An 18,574-nucleotide genomic window follows, 5' to 3' on the forward strand; every position below is an offset into this window, starting at 1 on the left:
ACAGTCTACTGTGATTGTTACCCTCCTCAAACACGACTTTGAAGCCTTTTGAGCCCTTCAGAGATGTCCTGGATCATGCAGGAAGAAGCTGAATGTCTCTGTCAGTATTTTTAGCTGCACAGAAAAGCACTAAAATAGGCCCTTCCCACTCATATTGCAACAGTGGAAAGCCTCAGGAACTGTTTCTAGGCAAAAATCAAACCAGCCATGTGGAAAAAAACTAGGCCCCAATAAGTTTTGTCACCAAACATATATAAAAACGATTAAACATGCCAGCAAACGTTTTATATTACACTTTTATAAGAGTATGTATCTCTATTAATAAGCCTGATACCAGTCGCTATCACTGCATTTAAGGCTTTACTTACATTAATCCGGTATCAGCAGCATTTTCTAGCAAATTCCATCCCTAGAAAAATATTAACTGCACATACCTTATTGCAGGAAAACCTGCACGCCATTCCCTCTCTGAAGTTACCTCACTCCTCAGAATATGTGAGAACAGCAATGGATCTTAGTTACTTCTGATAAGATCATAGAAATCACAGGCAGATTCTTCTTCTAATGCTGCCTGAGATGAAACAGTACACTCCGGTACCATTTAAAAATAACAAACTTTTGATTGAAGTTAAAAAAACTAACTATAATACACCACTCTCCTCTTAGTACGTCCATCTTTGTTGAGAGTTGCAAGAGAATGACTGGATATGGCAGTGAGGGGAGGAGCTATATAGAAGCTCTGCTGTGGGTGATCCTCTTGCAACTTCCTGTTGGGAAGGAGAATATCCCACAAGTAATGCATGATCCGTGGACTGGATACACTTAACAAGAGAAATGGCTTCTGTCAGCCTTAGAATCATGGTCACATACAGCATCAAGCATTATGCAGAAGTTGATAGCCACAGCACTTGTGTAGTGCTGGCAACATCACTTTTTAATGGGTGCACCACCAGGCTGATTTTACTTACCAATATTAAGCTAAATTTAGCGAATATAAAAATAAATCAGTGTTTATGGTACAAATTATTATTAAATATAAAGTAAATGATGCTGTTAATTTGTGCTTGGAATTGCAGAAAATGTAATATTAGAAAGTATTTACACAGCACTGACGACTACTTCTTTATGATTCCCACCCGACTTGCAAAAGTTTCTGTAAAGAATACTTAATCGACTTACATGTTCAAATTGTTTGAAAATGTATCTATTGAATTATAGGAAACTCAGTTATGTGAAAAAGAAAAATTTACATTTTGCATACATCTGTGAAAAATAATAACGCCACTACACACCGGAATGCTAAATGGCCTGTAGTATTCATATTTACACTGAGATGCAACATTGAATGCATATTAAAGGGAACCACAACACCTGCTTGAAAAGTTTTTAACTAACTTTCTTTGATTAAGCAAAATAAACTAACTACAATTCTGCATGCAGTCTTCATCTTACTGCATTCTGTTGCAGAAAACAGCTTTATAATTTTAATGATGATCTGAAGCCTATAATCTGCTATGTCTGCTGCCATATTGTGAAGTACTTTCCACTATAGTGGGTCATGTGACTAAAATGGCACCTTTTTCAATTACTAACACTGAGGAAGCAGAGGGATCACTGCAGTGTCTTCTAAGAACGGCTTCAGTCACTGCTATAATTATAAATACCAAGAGCAAGGAAGGAAGTGGGAGGGGGAGAGGAATGCACAGGGGGAAGAAAGGCTCTGAAGACAGAAAGCAAACTCCTGCTGCAGATATAATTGTAAAGCAAACTCCTGCTGCAGATATAATTGTAACCAGATACTTCTGCATTTATCTACGTTACTTACAGCCCTGAGTCTCCCTCTCCCTCTCTGCTTCCTTCCCTGCTCTTGCTATTTATAAATATAGCAGTGTCTGAAGCCGTTAGTCTTTGAAACTGCAGTCCTCACTCTGCTTCCTCAGTGTTAGAAATAGAAGGTGCCGTGTGAGTCATGTGACCTACTAATGTTGAAGACGTGCGTTACAATATGGCAGCAGACATAGCAAGTGCTAGGCTGCTGATTAAACTTTAAATTATGAAGCTGTTTTTCTACAACATAATGAAAATACGAAAATACAGCATAAATAATTTATAGTTTATTTTGTACAATAACAACAAGTTAGTTTAGAACATTTGAAGCAGGTGTTGTGGTTCCCTTTAAGAGTTATAAAAGGCAGATTTTAGTGCAATTATGCATGTTCTTTCATACAAGTTGTGTTGGGATGACTGCAACACATTTTAAAGAAAAATAGATACATTTGACTATTGCAATATATAATGCAAATTCTAAACACCAGGTCATATGAAAGTACAAAACCTTACCAATGCTTTATCAGCTACCAGAGTCCGTTTATTCCATCGGATTCTCTTTTCTCTGTGAAGATCACCATTTTCCTCTGTGTCACGTGCTCTCTTTTGGCTACACCTCGTCTCTGTGGCATCAGATTCACTATCTCCCAGTTTGTGATGGAAGGCCTCTTTTTTACACAACTCTTCCCAAGCACCTTCAGGTACCTCATAGTTAAACAAATTATTGACTTCATGGTCATCTGGACAAACAGGCAGCATTTCCTCATCTATACAAGGAGCACTTTCCCCATCAGTCAGTGTTTTCAGAAGGGTCAAAGATGTTCGATCAGGGTTCAAAGCAGTTTCAGGAACTGAAGAATCTCCACTTATAAAGACATTATAACTCCTCCTGTTGGGCAGCTTAGGCTGAAATACCTTAACAGACAACCTATTAGGCATGCAAGGTTCCTTGTAAGTTGATTCCACATTTGTAGCTGAAGAGCCTTTTGAATCTGAAGAGGCTACATCTTTATTTTCTTCAGTGAGTACATTATTTCCAAACATACAGGCTGCTTCAACATCTGCTTCTATAAGATTGACGGTCTGGGTTGAAGTGGGCAGTTTCACAGAGTAAGAGATCGGAGCTGTATGACATTCTGAAAAGGATTTGTGTGTCAAGCTTTTTATCCTTAACTGAATATCTGAAATGCTTTTGCGTCTATATCCATCTTTATGTGAACTTTCTGCAGAACTAGATACCTCAGAGGACGGAGCTAACCCTTGAGTCATATTTAGTTGAGTTTTTTTATTTGGCAAGTCATGAAGCTTTGGGTCTAACAAATTGCCAAGCTGTATTGCACATATTTGATCACTTTCATTTTTAATGCTTACTGAGGGCTGTTTTATATCATATTTAGAATCATTACTTTCCGAACAAGATTTTTCAAAAAAACCTTGCTGCTCACGTTGCATGTCTGTCAAATGTAGAACTGAAGTGGAAGAACCTTCCAAGTCATCAGCATTGGTCTTGCACGAGTCCACCTCACACTCAGGCAGAATAAATGATACTCTCTTTGATTTTAGCCTTGTTGTTTTTGCTTCCTGGGTTTCTTTTACGTCAACTGCATTAATTGGAACTAGCGGGTCTTCATTCAAGAGATCACTAACACAATTGTTTTGGACATTACTCATGCACTGTGAATCCACTCTTTGTTCCCTATGCTCGATACAAGTCTTTTTAGGAGCTAAATAAACTTCTAAAGAGCTGTTTTGAGTGTCTATGTTTTCACTGTAGACAAGTGTATTGCCACTGATAGGAATATTCCCTTTATTACAAGAGAGGAAAATTGTGGTATTATTAGATAAAGGCACTATAGTTCCAATATTTTTCTTAATGCTGTTAGCTTTAATAGTATCAGGGTCTTCAGTTCCCTTAAACGGTCTGTCATAAGATGCAAATATTGATTTAGTAACATTCATATCATTATGAGCTTCAGAAAACACAATTGTTGGTTCTGTTAGAGGAAGGCAAGGTTCTTTGGACACAAGAGACAATTTATCCTGTGTGGATAAAGTACCTAAAAAACTTTTTCCGTTATCTTTTATATCATGAACTTCATTTTGAGTTATCATTTTGTTATCTATAGTTACAGTATGAGATTTAGTTATATCCATATCCTCAGGATTACGTGTAAAGACAATAGTATTATTAGTGTGTACCATCTTTGTTACAGTGTCTGGCTTGATAATGTCTGTGTTTGTGCCATCCAAAATAACTATTTCTGATTTATTTTTCGAACATGAATTAATGTTTTTCCTCTCACTTTGCGAATGTGGACATTTAGTCACTCTCACAACACCTACTTCAGGAGCTTGTGCTTTAATCACTTCCATTTCAGCTTGTTGACTTGTCGATTTAATTTTGTCAGCATAACTAATGTGGTGATGTTCGCTTTCTATAGCTACAGTGTGGCATTTTGTAAACTCTAAATCCCCATCATCCATTGAAAATTTGACTGTATTGCCCTTCAGATCAGATGTATCTAATACTCTTTCTTTACCTTTTAAGGAGACCACAAAGTTACGATCAATATTCACAGTCTGTGATCTTGTGAATTCCATGTCATCATAACTAAATACAGTCCTATTGCAACCTGAAGACGATATTTCATCCACGTTATAAGGATAAACTTTTCCACTATTGATTTGGACCGTGTGGCTTCTGGTAATTTCCATAGAATTATCTGCAGCAAATTCAAGTGTTTTGTCACTATGTTCATTAATATTTTTATACAATTTCTGTGTTTGCAAAGATGGTTGCCTGGTATGTCCCAGCATGTTTTTATCTATAGCAACAGTGTGGGATTTGGTCATATCCATATCATCTTGATCATATGAAAATATTACTGTTTTTTCAGACTGTTTTTTACTTGAAACCTCTTGAAATGATTTAATTTCTTTAACTCTATCTGTACAGACTTTATCATCTTGACTAATCATTTTCAGAGCATCAGTTTTTTGTGAGCTATAAAATTCTAGACCAGTTACAGTTGAATTTGGCAGTACAGAAGTGTTCTTACCATCAATGTCCAAGACACAACTTTTGGCGATTTCCATTACATCTCCCAACTTTGAAAAAACAGTCTGAGATACAGGTCTGCAAGATACCTCAGAGTTTTTATTTAATTCATCTTCTATGTGATTGACAACCAAGGGTACAGTGTCCAGTGGTACACTATTCATATTTTTCACTTTTAGAGTGCCAGATTTCTCCTCACTAATTGTATCCATCAGTTGTTTATCAATAGTGTTTGAATTTGTAATGTTATTGTGCCCATCTTCTATAAGGATACTTTTCTGATTGACACAAGTAGACTGATTATGCAACTTTACTGTTTTTTTACCGTCATTTACAATTATGTTGCTCTTGGAAAGTACAATTTCACCTTGAATTTCAGCAGACTGGTCAGGAATGGAAGATAACTGTAATGCAGATAAATTAGTTTTACAATCTAATATTTGATTAGTGTTGAATTCACGCAATTTATTTTCAATAGCAACAGTATGTGATATTGTGAGGTCCATATTGTCTTGGTCTGATGGAAACAAAATTGTTTTATCATATGCAGTATTAGAGAAAGTGGTTAAATGCTCCATAGATCTAAAGTCATTAATTACATCTTTCTCTTGCAAACAATTCAATGAATGAAAAACATCAGGCACATTTTTTATACTACTGCATGAATTCAAACTTTCTCCACATATTTTTTCAGAAGAAACAGTACATGCATTTCTGGAGTCCATAGCATCTTGACCTTTTGCAACAAGATCCATACTTCTGACAGAGTGAAATTGAAGCATAGATGGATTGTGTGGAATGTCTGTCAATATCTTATCACTAATAACCATTGTGTGGCTTTTTGTAAGCTCCATATCCTCACACACAGGAAAAGAAACTGTAGTATTAAAATTTGATTCTGAAGACAGTGAAGAATGCAGAGTTCCTTGACTCCTGATTTCTCTGTCTATAGCAACTAAATGTGATTGATTGATGTCCATAGTTTCTTTGTCGCATTCAAAAGGAACCTTTACCTCTTCCTTGAAGCAATCAGTTTGAACCTTAATCTCCCTTTCATCTTGTAAAATCTTGACAGAAGTAGCACAAGACTCTTTCAGACTAGAATTAAGATTTAGTGTTTGTTGATCCAGGCCCATCTGATCAATAGCAAACGTATGTGACCTAGTCACATCCATGTCGTCTTCACACAAAAACAAAACTGGAATTTCTTTAGAGGATGCATTCAACATGTTCTTCTCAGTACCAACTTTAGTATTCTGCATGTCATCCTCTAGATGTACTCTTATTTCAGAAGGAGAAGACGATTTTCTTAAATCCAAATTTACACATAAGTTTTTTTGCCACACAGAGTTTCCATCAATAGCAACTGTATGTGATCTAGTCATCTCCATGTCTTCATCACATGAAAAGAAAACAGTTTTTTCATTAGATGCTGCACTCTTCTCTCTTTTATTAATATTGGGGGATGAAGACTGTTCGAAGGAATCAATGTCAATTTTCGTCAACTCCATACATTCCTGAAGTATTGTCTTGTCAGTGTTAGAGGATTTTCCTAAATTTGAAGTCACTTGACATAGATTGTTCTCATCAATAGCAACAGTGTGTGATTTAGTTATGTCCATGTCTTCCGTATCGCATGAAAACAAATTGACCTTCTCTTTTAATACATGTAATAAATAACCCCCCGAAGAAGGAACTTTACTTTTGTCATTGATAAAGTCACTCTTTTCCTTTTCCATTTCAATATCACCATGTAATTTTAACACATTTTTAGAGAGTTCGTACGATTTTCTAAGATGTGGCTTTTGAGGTAATGTCACCTGCCAAAGTGTCTGTCCATCAATTGCAACTGTATGTGACCTAGTCATTTCCATGTCTTCTTGATCACTTGAAAATACTTTAGTTTCTTCTAAAGGTTTTCTTTGGATTGTCTTCTTGAAAACAGGATCAGTAACCTCTAAAATTAAACCATCACTGCCAAGAGAGGTCATCTGCATATCCTCTTGGAGATGTATCGTCATATCAGAAGAAACAGACAGCTTTTGTAAATCAGACTTTATATTAGAATTCTGGAGTTTTTGATGAACTTCATGTTTGCTAATAACAACTGTGTGAGATCTAGTTATATCCATGTCTTCGTGGTCATATGAAAACAAAACTGTCTGATCTTTAGGTGCAGCATTTGCCAGGGCTCCCTTATGAGCCTCACCTTTAGTCTCAGTAATGGAAGCACTACTAACTTTTGGGACATCCAGATCATTATGCTGTGGAATGGTCTTCCTAGTAAACATACAAGAGTTAGCTAAATCACGTACAACTATTTTATCCACATTGCATTCGTTTTGGCATTCTTTGTCAAATGCTGCTTCCACTTTTTTGTGATCAATGGAAACAGTAAGTGATTTTGTGATATCCATATCATCATTACTAGTGAAGATGGTAGTTTTCTCTTGGAGATCATGGAGTTTATTATAATCTTGGTCATTAAACAGGGGGTTTGAATTAACACATTTTATATGGCTTCTTGAAAGCTCCATTTCATTGCTATCATTTGAGAACAAAACACTCTTATTTGAGACTGAAGATAATCTTAATCCACAAATATTTGTTCTTTTATCATTGAGACAGTTGGACATACTAGGAAGGAAAGAGTTCTGTAATACATTATCATGAATGGCAATTGTGTGTGATTTTGTAAACTCCATATCATCTTGGTCACATGGAAATAAAACAGTCTTTTCAGCAAAAATAACAGATCTGTTTTCTTTAGATAAACAAGAAGTAGTGTTCTGAGGTTTTAGGATACCCATCTCACTTTTCTCTTCTGGAATTTCTATATACGATTTCTGATCCATGCTTTGCTTATTCATATTCTCTCCAGAAATGAGGACTTTTTCCAGATCTAATTTTGAACAATTAGCAGTTTCCTTAGAAGTTAGCCACCCTGGAGATGGAACGATGTGAAGTACAGCTGTGTTACATTGTGTGAAGTCCATGTCTTGGCATGGAAGAATAGTTTTCTCGTTATCACTAGACACATTCAACATAGAAGCAGATTCTTTGCATTCTGTCTTTTGTTGTTTTTGTAATGGTTTGACATCACTAAAAGTTACCGTTTTGTCCAGGGTAAAACAAGACTGTAGAGAATTGCTATGAGTTTGTCTATCCTCTTCTGCACAAATCACATTATCTTTAGATATAATCGGCGCACTTTCCTGGTCATGCTTACTTGACACAGTTTTTCCATAGTCAACATCAATAGGATATTTCATTTCAACAATATGTTGTCTATCTATAGCTACTGTATGGCTTTTTGTTAAGTCCATTTCCTCTTCTGAAAAATCCTTTTGCTTTCGAAAGGATACTAGGACATCATCAGCTTTTATATTATTATTTCTCGCTTCAATTCTATGATCTCCTGAAAGCTCAGTTTCTTTAAAAATAGTAGTTTTTTCAGATTCAATAGGCTTCTGCATTTTAGCAGCCATTTGCACATTACTGAAAAGTGGGTTAGGTCTCACAGAATTCTCTTTGTTAATTGTCTGACTTTGTGTTATATCCACCTCTTGAGTATTTACATTTTGCTCTTTTAACATGTCTGAATGGTCATTAAACATATAAGTTTGAGAAATACCACCTGAAAATAGCAAAGATTCTTTAGAATTGCTTGCATGACCTTTAGAGCTACCGAGTGATTCACATTTTGGAAACTTGTCAGTGACTGGAAGAAATTCTGTAATATTAGTTGTATGGCAAGTTGTTATATCAAGTCCATCATCTTGTTCTTTGAAAAATGTTGTCATATTCCCAGAATCATCTTGTGAGTGGTGAAATAAATTATCTAGAATACGATTTTTAGAAGTCGCAGAAGACATGAAGTCAATAAAGAAGTTTTCTTTCTCAGATGGTTCATTTACATTATTTAAATTAGCCAAGAAGTCATCAAATTTTATTTTTGCCTGTCCAAATGAATTAGTGGTTGGTTGAAAACCTGTGTTTTTCTGGGTATTTGTCCCAAACGTAAAATCAGTGCTCTTGCTTGAATGATCTTGATGAGAACTCAAGCCAGCCAAAAATGAATTTATATCAATTTTTTTTGGTTGCTCTTCAAGAAATCCAGCAATGGTCACAGTGTTACATGTAGTGAGATCCATAGCGTTGTCGCAAGAAAAGATCATAGTTTTCGATTTGGATTCATCAACATCTTCCCACTATATTAAAAAAGGAAGGCAAGAAAAAAACAAACATGTTTGAATAGAAGACTTTACAATAAAAATGTATGAAAAATAATACTTTTTAATCACAGAATACTTTTATCAAATGCTCCACAATAACAGACACATTCCTTTAAACAGTTAACATGTTTATCCTATGATGTAAAGGATTCAGAAACTACAATTTTAGTATTATAGTGATGAGAATTTAATCGAGCACTTAAAACAGATCAATGTAATAGATTCTATATCCAGAAATCAATACTTACCAATCATAACAAGCTATTCTTTGTTTTTTTTTGTGACATTAAAAGGACATTGTGTTCCCAATGCTAAATTTTACCTGCTAGGGTATATTACATAGCTTACAAATACCCCAATTTACCTTTATTTTGTCATTTGAAATAGCATTTTTTGTCTGCTGACAATTTAAATAATGAAGTATTGGAAAATGCATGATACACATACTGCAGGAATTGACATTTACATGAGCAAAAGCAGCATTTTCAAATTCTAAAGAAGCAATTTCCCATAAAAAGCTAGAAAGGCATTAAGGGAAATCAAACTTTACAGTACATCATCCATTTAAACAATATCCTGAAATTAATTTTTCTATAACTACTCTTTCTTTATATAGACATTGTCAAAAATAGGAACCATAAAAAGATACAGATGAGAGCTGCAAATGGATTTCCGGATTACTGTCTTATTTCTTTGAAATTAGTACTTATTTTAACATAAAAACATAATTTATTCTTACCTGATAAATTCCTCTTTCTTTCTTGGTGGCAATAGTCCACGAAAATCCTTACTTGTGGAAATTCTCAAACAAACAAATCTGCCGCCAACTAATTAAATTTGGGCAGGTTCGTGGACTATCACATCCAAGAAATTAAGGAATTTATCAGGTAAGAATGCATTATATTTTCTTTCTAAGATGGTGATAGTCCACAAAAACAAATTATGCTTACCTGATCATTTAATTTCATTCTGTATGAGGAGAGTCTATGGCGTCATTCCTTACTGTTGGAAATACTGAACCTGGCCACCAGGAGGAGGCAGAGACACCCCAGTCAAAGGCCTAAATACTCCCCCTACTTCCCTAATATCCCAGTCATTCTGCCAAGGCAACAAGGAACAGTAGGAGAAATATCAGGGTATAAATGGTGCCGGAAGAGAAAAACAAATTTTTGTCCGCCCAATGGGAAGGAATTGAAATTATCAGGTAAGAATAATTAATTTTCTTCTTAATATGAGGAGAGTCCACAGCTTCATTCCTTACTGTTGGGAAAACTATACCCAAGCTCTAGATGACACTGAATGATAACGGGAGGGGAAAAGGAAAGGCGGACCCTAATCTGAGGGCATATTCTTCCAAAAGCAGCTTCAGTCGAAGCAAAAACGTAAAATTTGTAGAATTTTGATAAAGTATGTAAGGAGGACCAGGTAGTCGCCTTACAAATCTGATCCATAGAGGTCTCGTTCTTAAAGGCCCAAGAGGAAGCCACCGCTCTAGTGGAATGAGCCGTAATCCTCTGAGGAGGTCCAAGTGCCACTGAATCGTAAGCTAAGCGTATAACACTCCTCAACCAAAAAGATAAGGAAATCGAAGAGGCCTTCAGACCCTTACGCTTGCCAGAGTAGATAACAAACAAGGAAGAAGTTTGCCTAAAATCCTTAGTAGCTTGAAGATAAAACTTCAAATCTTGACTCACATACAGATTATGAAGTAAACGTTCCTTCGAAGAAGAAGGATTAGGACATAAGGAAGGAACCACAATATCCTGATGTCAGCCTTATCAGTGTGGAACACCAGATAAGGAGGCTCACATTGCAAGGCAGCCAATTTATAAACTATGCGTGCCGACGTAATAGCCAATAGAAAAAGAACCTTCCAGGACAAGAATTTAATGTCAACTGAATGCATAGGCTCACACAGAGTCCGTTGTAAAAACTTAAGAACAAGATTCAAACTCCAAGGTGGAGCGTTAGATCTAAACATAGGACTGATCCTGATCAGAGTCTTAATGAAAGATTGCACGTCAGGGAGCCTCTTGTGCAGCAAAACAAAAAAGGCCGAAATCTGTTCCCTCAGGGAACTGGCAGAAAGGCCAGACCCTCCAGGAGAAAGGAAAGAATCCTGGCAGCCTTAACCTTATGCCAGGCTAAAAAACGCTCTTTACACCAGAATAAGTAAGCTCTCCACACCTTATGATAGATGCGACGAGTAACAGGCTTTCGAGCCTGAAAAAGTGTCAATAACCCTCTCAGAGAAACCTCTCTTGGCTAAAACTAAGCGTTCAATCTACAAGCAATCAGCCTTCGAGAATCAAGATTTTGATGAACAAAAGGACCCTGTTCCAGCAGATCCGTGCGACAAGGTAACTTCCACGGACGAGATGAGGACATCCCCACCAGGTCCGCGAACCACATCCTTCACGGCCACGATGGAGCAATCAGTATCACTGATGCCTGCTCCTGCTTGATCCAGGCTACTACACGAGGGAGAAGTGGTAACAGCCGAAAAATGTAAAACAGATTAAACCTCCAAGGCACTGCTAATGCATCTATTCGCTCCACCTGAGGATCCTTGGACCGCGACCCATATCTGGGTAGCTTGGAATTGCGCCGGGACGCCATGAGATCTATCTCCGGCGTCCCCCATTTGTTGCAAATCTCCACAAACACCTCGGGATGGAGACCATTCCCCCGGATGAAAGAATTGTCTGCTGAGGAAATCCGCTTCCCAGTTGTCCACACCAGGAATGTGGATTGCTGACAGCGAGCAGTTGTGGGCCTCCGAACACTCCAGAATCCGAGATACTTTCCTCATTGTTAGGGAGCTCTTCATTCCACAATGATGGTTGATGTAAGCCACCAAGGTTATGTTGACTTATTGGAATCTGATAAACTGGTACTGTTGAGACAGATTTGAATGATCGCTTGGACACCATGAGACCAATCACCTCCATACACCGAGTCACAGAGGTCCTTAAGGAGGTCTGGAGAGCAAGACAAGTGGAAGTTAGCTTGTAACGTCTCTGGTCTGTAAGGAATATCCTCATGGATATGGAGTCTATTATAGTACCCAGGAATTCCACCCTGGTACTGGGAATAAGAGAACACTTTTCTAAGTTTATCTTCCACAGATGAGATCGACGAAGAAACAGAAGAGATTTTGAATAGTCTTCTGCCAGACGACAGGATGGTGCTTGAACCAGAATATCGTCCAAGTATGGAGCTACTCCTATAACTCTTGTTCTGGCCACTGCAAGCAGGGCCCCTAGAACCTGCGTAAAAACTCTTGGAGCAGTAGCTAGACCAAACAGAAGTGCAAAAAACTGAAAGTGCTGGTCCAAAAACGCAAACCATAGGAACTTGAAGTGTTCCTTGTGTATTGGAACGTTAAGGTAAGCATCCTTCAGATCTATAGTGGTCATGAACTGTCCTTCCTGAACTAAGGGAAGGATGGACCTTAGCGTCTCCATCTTGAACGAGGGGACAGATAGGAATTTGTTTAAGCACTTTAGGTCCAGAATCGGGCGGAAAGTTCCCTCCTTCTTTGGGACCACAAAGAGGTTTGAATAGTACCTCAGACCTCTTTCAGCAAGAGATAACGGGACAATGACTCCTATGGAGGAGTTCTTGCATCCCTGAGCGATAACCTCCAGGACCCCCGGGTCTTGCACGTCCCCAAACCAAGTGTCTGAAAAGAGCAATAGTCTGTCCCCTATACAAGATCCAGAGACGCCCTTCATGCCAACTTTGTCTCGGCGGGCTTCTTGCTCTGCTTGGATTTATACCAGGACTGAGCCAGCTTCCAAGTCCCCTTGGATTGCTCAGGCTTTGCGGAGGGCTGCTAACGTTGGGATTTATCCAAACGAAAGAAACGAAAATTAGGACCTTGTCCCTTTGGCTTGTTGTTCTTATCCTGCAGTAAAAAGGCATCACAAATAAAAGAATTAGACACCCTTAAGGCCTTAATTCTTTCCTGGATCACGTCGAGGGGACCCTCCACCTCGATCAACTCAGATAAAGAGTCGCACAAGTAGGTAGCCGCTCCAGCAACTGCAGCAACAGCCGCTGCCGGTTGAAACAAATACCCCGTATGTTGAAACATCTTTCTTTACAGAGTTTCTCTCTTCTTATCCATGGGCTCTTTAAACGACAAACTATCCTCAAGTGGGATAGCAGTGCGTTTAGCAAGTGTGGCGATAGTGCCATCCACCTTGGGGATGGAAACCCACAACTGAAATTGAGAGCCCGGGAACAATTTTTTAAAGGAAGAAGGGGAAAATGAAGAACCAATTCTTTCCCATTCATTCTTAATAATGTTCCCCATCTTTACGGGAACCGGAAAAGTTTGTGGTAGAACCCTGTCCTCAGGCAATTTGGGCTCTGGAACCTCTAATGTAGCTAAAACTTCCTTCAGCAGAATGCGTAAATGTTCAATCCTAAATCTAAAGTCTGGTTCCTCCGCAGCTGGAGGCTTAGAGGCAGCAGATTCCGACCCAGAAAGAGCACCCTCTGAAGTATCAGAGGCACCTTCATCATCGGATAATCTTGTATCAGATAAATCCAATAAGCTAGTATATGACCCCTGGGAAGGATAGCAATATTTGACCTGTCACTTGCGCTTAGCAGGGCAAGGTAAATCACTAAAGGCTGCAGACACTGAAGTTTGTAACTGCTCAGGAAAGTCTGGCGGTAAAATGGCCCCTCCGGATGGAGGATTAGAAGTGCTACGGGAAGATGCATGTGTATTAAGAGATGACTGTAGGGTGCGCACCTCACGGGACGGAGACTCCTCAGAGGTGGACAGCTCAGTGGTATCAAACATATTAACCTTCTTTGACATAATTACTTTATCAAGGCAAGTGGAACATAGTTGAACAGGCGGGTATACCGCGGCCTCCTTACAATATAGACAGGTATTAGACTTAGGTAAAGAGGGAGTACCCTCTAACGCATCAGAATCCTCCATAACTTGAGCTTACAAAGCAGACTATAGATAAATAAGAAAAAAACAACACCTTTATACCCCCAATGGCTGGGGCACTCACCACACCCTATGACCCAGGCCAAACAGAGAAACCGCTTTTTCTCCGGTAAACCGCAAGGTTAGGAAAGAGGAAATAAGTGTTACCACACCCGGTCACATGGTGCGCAATGCAGGACTACCCCTGCGCAGTTACCAAACCGAAAGTAAAAACAGAATTTATGTTTACCTGATAAATTACTTTCTCCAACGGTGTGTCCGGTCCACGGCGTCATCCTTACTTGTGGGATATTCTCTTCCCCAACAGGAAATGGCAAAGAGCCCAGCAAAGCTGGTCACATGATCCCTCCTAGGCTCCGCCTACCCCAGTCATTCGACCGACGTTAAGGAGGAATATTTGCATAGGAGAAACCATATGTTACCGTGGTGACTGTAGTTAAAGAAAATAAATTATCAGACCTGATTAAAAAAACCAGGGCGGGCCGTGGACCGGACACACCGTTGGAGAAAGTAATTTATCTGTTAAACATAAATTCTGTTTTCTCCAACATAGGTGTGTCCGGTCCACGGCGTCATCCTTACTTGTGGGAACCAATACCAAAGCTTTAGGACACGGATGAAGGGAGGGAGCAAATCAGGTCACCTAAATGGAAGGCACCACGGCTTGCAAAACCTCTCTCCCAAAAATAGCCTCAGAAGAAGCAAAAGTATCAAATTTGTAAAATTTAGAAAAAGTGTGCAGTGAAGACCAAGTCGCTGCCTTACATATCTGATCAACAGAAGCCTCGTTCTTGAAGGCCCATGTGGAAGCCACAGCCCTAGTGGAGTGAGCTGTGATTCTTTCAGGAGGCTGCCGTCCGGCAGTCTCATAAGCCAATCGGATAATGCTTTTAATCCAGAAGGAGAGAGAGGTAGAAGTTGCTTTTTTGACCTCTCCGTTTACCAGAATAAACAACAAACAAAGACGAAGTTTGTCTGAAATCCTTAGTAGCTGCTAAGTAAAATTTGAGAGCACGAACTACATCCAAGTTGTGCAACAAACGTTCCTTCTTTGAAACTGGATTAGGACACAAAGAAGGCACAACTATCTCCTGGTTAATGTTTTTGTTAGAAACAACTTTTGGAAGAAAACCAGGTTTAGTACGCAAAACCACCTTATCTGCATGGAACACCAGATAAGGAGAAGAACACTGCAGAGCAGATAATTCTGAAACTCTTCTAGCAGAAGAAATTGCAACCAAAAACAAAACTTTCCAAGATAATAACTTAATATCAACGGAATGTAAGGGTTCAAACGGAACCCCCTGAAGAACTGAAAGAACTAGGTTGAGACTCCAAGGAGGAGTCAAAATTTTGTAAACAGGCTTGATTCTAACCAGAGCCTGAACAAAGGCTAGAACATCTGGCACAGCTGCCAGCTTTTTGTGAAGTAACACAGACAAGGCAGAAATCTGTCCCATCAAGGAACTTGCAGATAATCCTTTTTCCAATCCTTCTCGAAGGAAGGATAGACTCTTAGGAATCTTAACCTTGTCCCAAGGGAATCCTGCAGATTCACACCAACAGATATACCAAATTATGTGGTAATTTTTCTGGTTACAGGCTTTCAGGCCTGAACAAGAGTATTAATAACAGAATCTGAGAACCCTCGCTTTGATAAGATCAAGCGTTCAATCTCCAAGCAGTCAGCTGGAGTGAGTCGAACGGACCTAGAACAAGAAGGTCTCGTCTCAAAGGTAGCTTCCATGGTGGAGCCGATGACATATTCACCAGATCTGCATACCAAGTCCTGCGTGGCCACGCAGGAGCTATCAAAATCACCGACGCCCTCTCCTGATTGATCCTGGCTACCAGCCTGGGGATGAGAGGAAACGGCGGGAACACATAAGCTAGTTTGAAGGTCCAAGGTGCTACTAGTGCATCCACTAGAGCCGCCTTGGGATCCCTGGATCTGTACCCGTAGTAAGGAACTCTGAAGTTCTGACGAGAGGCCATCAGATCCATGTCTGGAATGCCCCACGGTTGAGTGACTTGGGCAAAGATTTCCGGATGGAGTTCCCACTCCCCCGGATGCAATGTCTGACGACTCAGAAAATCCGCTTCCCAATTTTCCACTCCTGGGATGTGGATAGCAGACAGGTGGCAGGAGTGAGACTCCGCCCATAGAATGATTTTGGTCACTTCTTCCATCGCTAGGGAACTCCTTGTTCCCCCCTGATGGTTGATGTATGAACTTGGCCCTCGCTAGCTGAGGCCAAGCTTTGAGAGCATTGAATATCGCTCTCAGTTCCAGAATATTTATCGGTAGAAGAGATTCTACCCGAGACCAAAGACCCTGAGCTTTCAGGGATCCCCAGACCGCGCCCCAGCCCATCAGACTGGCGTCGGTCGTGACAATGACCCACTCTGGTCTGCGGAAGGTCATCCCTTGTGACAGGTTGTCCAGGGACAGCCACCAACGGAATGAGTCTCTGGTCCTCTGATTTACTTGTATCTTCGGAGACAAGTCTGAATAGTCCCCATTCCACTGACTGAGCATGAACAGTTGTAATGGTCTTAGATGAATGCGCACAAAAGGAACTATGTCCATTGCCGCTACCATCAAACCTATCACTTCCATGCACTGCGCTATGGAAGGAAGAGGAACGGAATGAAGTATCCGACAAGAGTCTAGAAGTTTTGTTTTTCTGGCTTCTGTCAGAAAAATCCTCATTTCTAAGGAGTCTATTATAGTTCCCAAGAAGGGAACCCTCGTTGACGGAGATAGAGAACTCTTTTCCACGTTCACTTTCCATCCGTGAGATCTGAGAAAGGCCAGGACAATGTCCGTGTGAGCCTTTACTTGAGGAAGGGACGACGCTCGAATCAGAATGTCGTCCAAGTAAGGTACTACAGCAATGCCCCTTGGTCTTAGCACCGCCAGAAGGGACCCTAGTACCTATGAGAAAATCCTAGGAGCAGTGGCTAATCCGAAAGAAAACGCCACGAACTGGAAATGCTTGTCCAGGAATGCAAACCTTAGGAACCGATGATGTTCCTTGTGGATAGGAATATGTAGATACGCATCCTTGAAATCCACCTTGGTCATGAATTGACCTTCCTGGATGGAAGGAAGAAGTGTTCGAAAGGTTTCCATCTTGAACGATGGAACCTTGAGAAACTTGTTCAAGATCTTGAGATCTAAGATTGGTCTGAACGTTCCCTCTTTTTTGGGAACTATGAACAGATTGGAGTAGAACCCCATCCCTTGTTCTCCTAATGGAACAGGATGAATCACTCCCATTTTTAGCAGGTCTTCTACCCAATGTAAGAATGCCTGTCTTCTTATGTGGTCTGAAGACAACTGAGACCTGTGGAACCTCCCCCTTGGAGGAAGCCCCTTGAACTCCAGAGAATAACCTTGGGAGACTATTTCTAGCGCCCAAGGATCCAGAACATCTCTTGCCCAAGCCTGAGCGAAGAGAGAGAGTCTGCCCCCCACCAGATCCGGTCCCGGATCGGGGGCCCGCATTTCATGCTGTCTTGGTAGCAGTGGCAGGTTTCCTGGCCTGCTTTCCTTTGTTCCAGCCTTGCATAGGTCTCCAGGCTGGATTGGCTTGAGAAGTATTACCTTCCTGCTTAGAGGACGTAGCCCTTGGGGCTGATCCGTTTCTGCGAAAGGGACGAAACTTAGGTTTATTTTTGGTCTTGAAAAGACCTATCCTGAGGAAGGGCGTGGCCCTTGCCCCCAGTGATATCAGAGATAATCTCTTTCAAGTCAGGGCCAAAGAGTGTTTTCCCCTTGAAAGGAATGTCAAGCAATTTGTTCTTGGAAGACGCATCCGCTGCCCAAGATTTTAACCAAAGCGCTCTGCGCCACAATAGCAAACCCAGAATTTTTTCGCCGCTAACCTAGCCAATTGCAAGGTGGCGTCTAGGGTGAAAGAATTAGCCAATTTAAGAGCACGAATTCTGTCCATAATCTCCTCATAAGAAGAAGAATTACTAATAATCGCCTTTCCTAGCTCATCAAACTAGAAACACGCGGCTGCAGTGACAGGGACAATGCATGCAATTGGTTGTAGAAGGGAACCTTGCTGAACAAACATCTTTTTTAGCAGACCTTCTAATTTTTTATCCATAGGATCTTGGAAAGCACAACTATCTTCTATGGGTATAGTGGCGCGCTTGTGTAGAGTAGAAACCGCCCCCTCGACCTTGGGGACTGTCTGCCATCAGTCCTTTCTGGGGTCGACTATAGGAAAACAATTTTTTAAAATATGGGGGGAGGTACTAAAGGAATACCGGGCCTGTCCCATTCTTTACTAACAATGTACGCCACCCGCTTGGATATAGGAAAAGCTTCGGGGGGCCCCGGGGCCTCTAAGAACTTTTCCATTTTACATAGTGGTTCTGGAATGACCAGATAATCACAATCATCCAAATTGGATAACACCTCCTTAAGCAGAGCGCGGAGATGTTCCAACTTAAATTTAA

General features: G+C 40.1%; 1 protein-coding gene across 1 annotated transcript in view; it reads right to left on the bottom strand.

Annotated features, from left to right (window-relative positions):
- The window catches only part of KNL1 (kinetochore scaffold 1), an 817,310-nt gene that overhangs the window by 546,427 nt on the left and 252,309 nt on the right, over positions 1 to 18,574 (bottom strand). The window contains 1 exon segment of the mRNA XM_053711756.1: positions 2,341 to 9,096. Within this exon segment, the coding sequence (XP_053567731.1) occupies positions 2,341 to 9,096 (6,756 nt within the window).

The sequence above is a fragment of the Bombina bombina genome, chromosome 1 (genome assembly GCF_027579735.1).
Source record: "Bombina bombina isolate aBomBom1 chromosome 1, aBomBom1.pri, whole genome shotgun sequence".
Lineage (NCBI taxonomy): Eukaryota > Metazoa > Chordata > Amphibia > Anura > Bombinatoridae > Bombina > Bombina bombina.